We start from the raw sequence: 10,390 nt of genomic DNA, 5'->3' as shown, positions 1-10,390 counted from the left end.
ATATCTATCCTGTATTTAAGTAATTACACAAATTATAGCATTTAAAGTATTCTCCTTATATTTTGTTTCATCAAAAATTTTTCAGAAACAGTTTTGGGGATTTACACAGTTTAACACCTAAGGAGTATAAAGGTAAGAGCAGGGCATGGGGAAAACATCATTATTATAATTTAGAAAGAAAAAGTATTATCAAGACAAAGTAAAATAACAGCACAATTCATTATTTTATTTGTGTAATTTATCATAGTTTTGGGAAATTTTAAATTGTTTATATTTTGGTTTGTTTTGTAAATTATTATTAAGCATCTCCTATGTTTGGTCTTAGGCTAATTTTAGTGATTATAATCTTGTACAAAAGACATGTGGTTCTTCTTATGAGGTTTACAGAAGTTAACCCCATCCTATGGGTTGTGACCAACAATGTTCAACTCTCCCACCTGAGTGTTTATTCCTTTGGGATCTTGAACAAGTTATTTAATAATAATAATAATTTACTTAAGTTTCCTCAACTATAAAGTGGGAATTATAATAATTCTTTTTAATGTAGGTTTATTGTAAGGATTAAATAAGAATCTTTTTAAGAGTACTTGGTACAATGCTTAGCATACACTAAAAACTCAATGCATATTAGCTGTCATTTCAATATAGATAAACCAAATAACCTGTCAAAATAGAAATATAAGTAAATAATTCTAAATAAGGTTAAGCATTTATTATATTTAATGTGCCAATAAAAAATTGTGAAAATATGTGACCTGTTAAATAAGTTTATTCAATGTCTTTTCAGTGCCCTGAATCTCTTATCCAGGATAGATTTTGCCCCAAGCTATAATGATAATTGCAATTATGCTTATGGCCCTGATTCTGTTTTCTCTGAGAAAGAGAAAACAAATAGAAAGAATGGTCTTCATTCTTTACCTATAAGAATTTACTTACAGAAAAATCTAGCTTCTTTAAAAGGCGTCTGAATCCCTAGTAAAGCACAGGAGATACCATGGGGCAATTCAGAATCATGGTCACGCAATATACTGAAATTGAGCATTGTAATAGAAAGTGAAAAGGAAAGTAAAATAGGCTGACAAATGATTTTTAAGTTTGCTTGGTTTTGTTTCTATAAGGAGAAAATGATCAAAGAGAAGGATTAACAATAGGAAAAGGTAAGATGAAGTGGATTCCTCAAAACTAGTTCTTAATCACTAGCTTCTCTAGCTCTCCCCCAACCTTAGGTTCTTTCTGGAGGTGGGGGTGGACTGAACTGGAGGATGAGTGAGCACTGTGCAGGGAAGGCTGTCTGTGGATGGTTTTAATTTCGCCCACTACCATCTCTGTACAGCTGCACACTGCTCCAGAGACATTCCACATTATGCCCACTTTCCTTTCTTCTGTGGACAGAGACACTGTTCCTACCTGTACCCATTTCAGAGATACACAGGGGCAACTATCCTCCCAAATCCATTAAAAATAAAGCAAGCTCTTACCTAAAGTAATCAAAGCATCACCTCAAGGTGCAAAGACAAATCTCTAGATAACAAGTGTCTGTCCCTTATCTCCACCGCCACCCCAGTGCAAGCTCCTCCTCTCTCCGCTTAGATTTAGGGAGGCTGCTGAGCACATGCAGGTGGGACGGAGCTAGAGAAGAGAGGGGTATGAATTATTTATGAATTCAGCCCCCTTAAGAGATTTCCAGTGAAAGTCAGTCTTAGAAGTTACCCACATGTGTGAGTGTGTATGTGTGTGTGTGCACAAGGACATCTAATCCATGCCACATTTATCTGTCAGGGAGAGGCAGTGGGTGATCCCAATGTCTTAGACGTTTTAAGAGGAGTACATGACCAGATTTTATCACAGACCCCAAATCAGACACATTTCTTCTATGTGCTTTTGGTACCTTTGTGGTGACTGGGGAGCTTAGCTCAGCTTCTGAAAAAAGCTACCTGCTTTGAGCCCATTGGGCAGGGGCAATTTTCCTGCCTGACAATGTGGGTGCTTTTGTTTTGCTTGTTTATTTATTTTTACCCCACAATAACATACCCTTTTCTCACCGGACCTCTTGCTACCTGGGCTGGACCTGTCTGCGCTCTGCCTGCCAGCCTGCCTCCCCCCTCCTTCCCGGGCTCTGACCACCTGGGGAGCCTGTGTCCGTGTTTGGAATCCCTGGATTGCTCCAGTAGTGAAACGAGAGAGATTAGGAGCTGACGCACATTTGACAGAAAGGCAGTGCTTTGCTTTCTTCTTATGCTGCTTCCCCTTCCTCTTTTCCCAAATAGAGATGTAAACACGTGTATTTTCCTGTTTTAAATTTAGCGAATTGGTCCTCTGACTGTGCCTTGATTTAGCTACTGGGCTGAGCCTTGCAGCTCCTTTCCCTGCTCGGATAGGAGCCACTGGGATCTGGAGCTCCAACTTCCAAATTGAAGCTGGCCTCAGGCCAGGTGACCTTCTCTTTGTAAGTTTCTTTCCTCAGCAGAGTGGGGGTGGGGTCGTGGGGAGCTGGGATCTGTTTGGTGCTGTTGGGGGGTGGGGGGTGGTGAGGAAAGGAGGGGGGTGGAAGAGAGTAAAGGGCTGTTGTTAAACAGTTTCTTACCGTAAGAGGGAGTTCAGACCTAGATCTTTCCAGTTAATCACACAACAAACTTAGCTCATCGCAATAAAAAGCAGCTCAGAGCCGACGGGCTCTTCTAGGCACTGAGTCGGAACAGGATTCTTTCACGCAGGCATCGCCAGTGGGATCCGCCAGCACATCCAGCAGCACCATGTGGGTGACCAAACTTCTGCCAGTCTTACTGCTGCAGCACGTCCTCCTCCACCTCCTGTTTCCCATTGCCATCCCCTATGCAGGTTAGTTTTCTCTTTTCTTCCTTCTTCTTCTTCTTCTTTAACTCTCTCTTGCTAACATCTCCTTTTCCTAATGCTCTCTCTTTACCCGATTCCCAGCATCCTTCCTTAACTCTGTATGTGGTATGGGTTTTTAAAATCTCTCATTCAGCTTTCTTTTGACATTCTCTTTCTGTTTGAAAAGCATTTAAAAAGATACTTAGCATCCCCTCTGTTGTTTCCATCCCCCTCCCCATTGATCCAGCCCCCTCTCACTTAGCCTGATAGGGATGGTGGGATGGGAGCGAGATGCTAACACTGGCTGAGCTTTGCTGGTTTGGATAAATTTAAAGCTGAAGAGAGGGGGGGAAAGTGATGGTCAGTACAGCAGGGACATGGTTTTTTTTTTTCCCAGAGGAGAATTTTCCATGACAATCCACTACCCCACATCACTCAGTCAACATTCAGGGCCAAATCATGACTTAATAATTTTCATTTGGAGAAGGCAGATTAAAGTCTGAGTATATGCATGTTATAAAAATGAAAGAGAAAGCCTCTCTCCTAAGGTCTCATTCTTTCTGGGTATGGATGCCTGCCCTTTTGAAACTGCAGGGCCAAGGAGGCAAAAATTGTGTGACTCTGATTATAGCTGTAGAAATGCTCCTTTCAGTCTCCCATTTTCTCCCCAGAATTTACAGGTTGGGAAGGAGTTGCTTGGGAGTTCATATTGCCTGGAAGTTTAGAGGTTTCATTTGCTGCTTTGGGAAGTTTTCTGTTGTTATCAGGGCAAGAGGAAACATCTGTATTTGGTTGTGTTATCATTGTCGTGGCTGGGATGCCAACGGGAGAAGGTAGTGAGCATCATAGGTGGGCACAGGGGAATAAAAGAATGGAATAAATGCCCAGACAGTAGACATAGTTTTTTTAAATAAGACAGAGAAATATCTCAGTTATATCTTTTGAGATAAGTTAAATATGACATCTATCAGACCTCCAATCTAGTTTCCAATGTAATACAAAGGTTGAAAACACCAAGAATTTGCAAAATGATGAGGAAAATCAGTCCCACCTGGCTTTCTTCGATTTTGTGATGTCCCTTTTGGAAAACAATGCTGTGTGGGAAGTGTCAGTTCGAGAACATTTATGTTAGATTTCTGAAGAGGTGAAAAAAAAAAAGTTCAATCTAGCAGGTTATCACCTTTGAGATGGGTCATGTTAAAATTGATTCTTATATGACATTGCTGCTTTGTGGGATTCTGAGTATAAATTGAAATGACAGCTAATATTTTGAGGAGTTTCATTTTCAAAGATCAAAATGTTGATGGGCTGAAGTAGAATATGGTTACCTGGAATCATCTGTGCTTATGCATGGGGAACACAGTGTGGAAAACCCAAACAGTAGATCAACCATAGACAATGTCTATTTGTTTTTGGCATGCATTGCGAAGTTTTGGCAGGAGATATACATTTGTAATTATATTTCATTTTGGCTAATGTTGAAATGACCGCGTTTCCTGAGGATAGGGGGAATGCAGCCCAAGAGTATGCCGCAGGCAAGGAGAGGCCAGTTGGGAATTACAAGTAATAGAATAATTCCTAAAGTGGATAATGCTAAAATTGTTAACAAAATAGGGTCTGCCTTTGTCTGGGTGGCAACTTTATTTTGATAGTTTTTTAAAAAAATTACATTCCTCAAAGTGGAAAACATGGATAGTCCTCTTAGAACATATAAAGAAAGTCTGTTCTTTTTTATATCATCTAACATTGAACATTTAGAATTTTGTTGTTACTTGCTTAGGTTATACTTTTTGATTTAGCTTATGAGTCTGCTTTTTTACCTATTGTGAAATAAGACAATATTTGAAAAGAAGTGGATACTATAATGAGGTGACAACCAGTTATGAGCAGAATATATTATGGAGATATTTTTAGAGAAGTTTCAAAAAACTTAAAGAAATGTTCAATATATTAGACCCAAGCCATCTTTATAGGAATTGGTTTACACAGGATTATCCTCTGTCCACTCCCACCTACACTGGATACAAATATCCAATCCCCTCTAACAACAACAACAAAACATTAAATGAGCACCTACTATCAAGGAGGCTGTAGGAGATGTACAGATGAACAAGCGAGAAAGAAACCTACATTTGTTTTTTTTGTTTTGTTTTGTTTCTTTTACTGACTCTGCACCCCAATACCTTCATTTTTCTTTTAACATTTTATTGGCGTAGGCGTATAATTGCTTTACAATGGTGTGTTAGTTTCTGCTTTATAACAAAGTGAATCAGCTATACATATACATATCTCTCCATATCTCCTCCCTCTTGCGTCTCCCTCCTACCCTCCCTATCCCACCCTTCTAGGTGGACACAAAGCATGGAGCTGATCTCCCTGTGCTATGCGGCTGCTTCCCACTAGCTATATATTTTACATTTGGTAGTGTATATATGTCCATGCCACTCTCTCACTTTATCCCAGCTTACCCTTCCCCCTCCCCGTGTCCTCAAGTCCATTCTCTACATCTGCGTCTTTATTCCTGTCCTGCCTCTAGGTTCTTCAGGACCATTTTTTTTTTTTTTAGATTCCGTATATATGTGTTAGCATACGGTATTTGTTTTTCTCTTTCTGACTTACTTCACTCTGTACGGCAGACTCTAGGTCCATCTACCTCACTACAAATAACTCAATTTCATTTCTTTTTATGGCTGAGTAATATTCCATTGTATATATGTGCCACATCTTCTTTATCCATTCATCTGTCGATGGACACTTAGCTTGCTTCCATGTCCTGGCTATGGTAAATAGTGCTGCAATGATCATTTTGGTACATGACTCTTTTTGAATTATGGTCTTCTCAGGGTATATGCCCAGTAGTGGGATTTCTGGGTCATATGATAGCTCTATTTTTAGTTTTTTGAGGAACCTGCATACTGTTCTCCATAGTAGCTGCATCAATTAACATTCCCACCAACAGTGCAAAAGGGTTCCCTGTTCACCACACCCTCTCCAGCATTTATTGTTTGTAGATTTTTTGATGATGAAACCTACATTTGTTGAGCGACTGTTATGGACCAAGTTCTAAAACAAAGCTTATTTAATTCTAATAAGATTGGCATTACTGGATTGACTCATCTTACATGAGGAAACTGAAGTTAAAGATCTTAATTTTTTTCTTATTATCTTACATATTGGATAGAGCTGAGATTCCTACCCAAATCTATGTGAATGAAATATGCAATGTGCATTTTTCCCTTTTATTTATATTGAATACAGCAGCGATGAAATCAACTGAAACTCGCTCTAAAAAATCCATTTTGCTAAGTAAGAACAATTCTGTGTTAGAAGTATTATTATGTTACGGTGGAGAGTTCATTTCTAGCTCAGAAGATCGAACCAGGTTTAGGGAGTATGCAATACTCAAGTTGAGTGTGAAAATACAGGTAGTAGTACGGTCATTACTTAAGTCAGGGGAACACAAAGTGGCTGAAGGTACCGAAGCGAGGACAGGCAATCATGTAGGGCTGGTGTACTGAGTACCTGAGGAGGAGTATGGCCTGGGTTTGGAAAAGTAAGAGAGACTAGCACGTACGCTTGAATATCATGCTAAATTACACTATTTTAAACATTATGGGTCACAGCTGGAAGGTTCTGAGTTGACAAGATACCTGACTGAAGTGTGGTTGTTTTAGTTGGTGTGTGGAGGAGAGCTGCAGGCAGAAACAGACAGTGAAGGAAGAGACCAGGAGGAGGATGAATGAGGAAGTGTCATGGAAGTAGGAGGAGGGAAATATCTAGGGAGGTCCCTATTCTCACACTGAACATCATTTCATTTGTAAATCTTTTTGGAAGAGATACTTATGCTGCTTCTCAAATACCAACATTTGATTTAAATCTGACTTGACCCCTTCCTGACATCTTTATTTATGATATTGTTCCCTTCTCTAAAGAAGGGATGAAAATTGTCCACTTGTGAAACCCAAGTCCTAGATAATAGAAATGAAGATTTGGACTTGTATTTATGATTTTTGCCTTTGGGAAGTAAATCTCCAGTCACCACCATTCCCTTCCATTAATTATTTGTGTACTTTCATCTTAACATCTTGCCACTTCAAGCTGTTAATCACTAATCATGTGGGTAGATTTCTCAGAATATGTGGAGCCAGATTCCTGCTTCTTTCCACACCCTGCAAATCCTTTCCTTTGCATGATTTTTCTTTGAAGTCAATGGTTAGTCCATACAGAGAAGAAAATATATGAGGTACTGAGAGAAATGAGTGTGAGGCCCAGGGACCAGAGGGAGAAATGTGTCTTTCTTCAAGCACCTTGATACATTTGACCCTACTTTCTGTTTGTAGCTTTTCACTAAGAGCCTAATGATTTCAGTTTTAAAATAGGGACTTTGGTTTCTTCAGGAAATATAGCTACAGAATGTTTTCCCATACTGAGGGAAGAGGGAAAAGGAGTTGCAATTTAAAATATAAGAAAGCATGACAAAGTTGCAGTGATCTCTTACCCTTTGATTTCATTTCAATGTTTTGTTTATAAACTTCAACTAGCAGTCATGCACAAAAAATAGTAGGGAAAAATCTGATCCAAAGATATTTTTGAGTTTCTTCCCAAATTAAGCTTGTTTTTTAACTGTTGTTAAAACAAGCATCAGTTGTTAATACATATGGAAGAGAAAGTTAAAAGTATTTTCAGCAAAGGAATTTTATTTTCAGTTGCTGTTTTTTGAATGACTTCTGTTTTGAATTTTTCTTTTATTGAAGAAGGAATTAATTTTATTGATGTGTGGATTACATGACGTACAACTAGCTTGAACTTCGCATTTTTGAATAATTAGTTACTGACCTAATGATATGACTGAATTATAAGGGAAAGCTTCTAAGTCATGAGAAATAAAGAGTGAGAAGGGAATCTTAGTATCTGGTTCTGATTGCCCCTGATTAGATTTGTAGCCCCAGACAAGCTTTTCTCTCCTATTTATTATCTAGTAAAGGGAAATCATAGATTTATTTGCTTTTCAGGATACTTTTTGATCTTTAGATGAAAGGTAGTGATCGAAAGTTTATCAGCAAGCAAGAGTAGACTATTTTTATGACGTACAGCCAGGCATTAACACATTTCAATAGGACAGCTGAGGATCTGCAGAATTAAATATAATCAACGATCCCACAGAAACCACTTTTCTCTAGTCATCCTCAGTGCCTTCCTTCATGTCGTATGGTTCTGAGAAAAGAAACCAGAGCATTGACCAGGTATTCTATTTTATTTGGTAATTGGTAAAATACATGTCTGAACTCAATGTTAGTCTTAGACTTTTAAAATTTAGTTTTATGTTCTTCTCTCACACTTAAACATAGGTAATAAATACATAATACATTAGGCCAATTTTAATCCTATACTTTTAGTTAATTGAATTTATTTTATATATATGTGCATATATACACACATATATATGTATATATATACACACATATATATACATATTATATATACATACATACATATATATATACCACAATTTTTCCACTTTGGCAGATAGTTTTTTGAATAGATTTTCTGCGTCCATTAACCACTATTTGTTTCTGAGAAGTATTCCAATTTATACAGGAACTCAAATGATTTTTATGCTGTGAAACATTTCACAGCACCTAAGAAAGAGTGCACTAATGTCAAAAGAAGTGGAAACTCTTAGTGGAGAAACGTATCTCCCATTAACATGGTCCTGTGGCAGAAACCAAAATTTGAAAAGACTAATACCACTTCTTTGCTTGGGAGAATAACGGTTTCTTCTCTTATGCCAGAAATTAAAGGATGAAATTTCAAAAACAAAACTAAAACTTTGCATATTCATAACATTTTTAACCCAAATTGATTTCCAAATGATTGTAGTTTAAATAGCTCCTTTTAGTTCACATATAATATAACTTTCATTTTGTAAATTGAGTAATGGGATATTAGCATTTAAGGTAATTAAACAAAGTCACTTGGCAAGTCAATAAGAATGCCAGAATTATCATCAGTCTGCCAACGTTATGCAAGGCGTTTGGTCCACACTCAATAAATAACATGTTGAAGGATTATTTGGTTGACTGAATTTCTATGTTAAGATGTCTTTTAAATTATACCTGTTCTACCATAGCCATTCCATCTTATAGGGCAAAGAAAAGTTGAAGAAAAGAAAAGAAAAGAAAATGAAAGCGTTATTACAGAAATTAGTACCAGTCTTTTGGGGATTGTGTTCTGGAGTTTTATAGAGAACCAAAATTTAGAGGAATTCATGTTTTCTCTTATTTACTGTGGACTTCAGGTTAGGATAGATATTAATGGGTAGCATCTCCATGTTTAATAAAACAACTGGAGCCAGTGGTTGCTGGCAGACCTAAGAGTATGATGGCATTCTTGGTACCTCACTCTGTTAAGCCATATTTCCAAATTTTCTGCAGAAAAATTTTCACCCTCTTTTCTTGGCACGTTTCACCACGTTTAAAGACAAGAATTGATTTCCTGTTCTGCCATCCAAGTCACTTCTCTACTGATAGCTTTAAGCAAATCTTCAGAAACTGTTTACAAGCCGTTATTTCCACATGCTTTCTTAGCAAGTCTTAGAGAGAGATGGCATCATACGTGTTTAAGAGTGGGGGCTCTGAAGCCAGGCAGCTGGATTTTCAATCAGATCTTCTAAGTCATCAACTTTCCCGTGTCTTGGTTTCATATCTTAAAAATGTACGTATTATTACTGCCTTTGTTATAAGGGTATTCAAATGAATTGACAGGCAGGGGAGGGGCACAATTATATCCATCCTTGTTCTACAACAGCTGCAGTCTCTTAGACAATTTGATCCTCATTGTGAAGAGATGATTATCATTAGAAACCAGGTAACTTTGGGCAAATTAAGAATGAAGAAGCAAGTTCTTCATATTCTGAAGTTATCCATAAGATTAAGTCTCTTGGGATGTTTTAGCTTTGCTCTTCAGCTTTTTAATAGGAGGCTTCATGCTATCTAGGGGCCTGGTACAATACTTTGATGAAGAAAAATGATATTGCTACATTAAAGGATGAAGTTTTACATACATTTGATTTACAACATTTGGCTTGATTTCAAAACAAACACTTCAGTGATACTGAGAAATAGTGCCCAAAAGCACAGAAAACACTTATGTAGGAAATGAAAGGGCTAGAATATGAATAGTATGAAATACTTTAAAGACCAAGTCAGAAGAATTTACCCAGTGCACCATTTTTAGTGAGAAGTTTCTCACCTGTCATTGACTTGGCTTATCTAATTAGTACTATAATTTACATAAGGACCAATTGTAGAAGGAAATGACAGATTTAATTATAGAGCATGATATGATATGTCCTGGCACTTCCTTTCATACTGTTTGGAGAATACCATGTTATTTATTTCTTAAGAGTGAACTCTGTCCTAATTTTTAAAAGCATCCTTCATTTGAAAGAATGTAGATGAATGACTCTGTATGTGAAGTTATTTTTTCTTCACTGATTAACTATTCCTCTCTTGCTCTTAAGTATCTGAGAGTATCATTACCCACATTACTCCACCCC

General features: G+C 37.5%; 1 protein-coding gene across 3 annotated transcripts in view; it reads left to right on the top strand.

The window, feature by feature from the left end:
• The first annotated feature begins 2,313 nt into the window (after positions 1-2,313).
• The window catches only part of HGF (hepatocyte growth factor), an 83,335-nt gene continuing 75,258 nt past the window's right edge, over positions 2,314-10,390 (top strand). The window contains exons 1-2 of one of the 3 annotated variants that reach the window (XM_019940506.3): positions 2,314-2,446; positions 2,715-2,838. In XM_019940506.3, coding sequence (XP_019796065.1) covers positions 2,754-2,838 — 85 coding nt within the window. In that variant the 5' untranslated portion in view covers positions 2,314-2,446; positions 2,715-2,753. Of the gene's footprint in view, positions 2,447-2,585; positions 2,839-9,419; positions 9,547-10,390 lie in introns of those variants that run through there. The other 2 variants (XM_073809604.1, XM_073809603.1) reach the window with 2 other exon arrangements.

This window comes from Tursiops truncatus, chromosome 9 (genome assembly GCF_011762595.2).
Source record: "Tursiops truncatus isolate mTurTru1 chromosome 9, mTurTru1.mat.Y, whole genome shotgun sequence".
Lineage (NCBI taxonomy): Eukaryota > Metazoa > Chordata > Mammalia > Artiodactyla > Delphinidae > Tursiops > Tursiops truncatus.
Note: the sequence above shows the minus strand (reverse complement) of the source record. Positions and strands in the feature narration are given on the sequence as shown.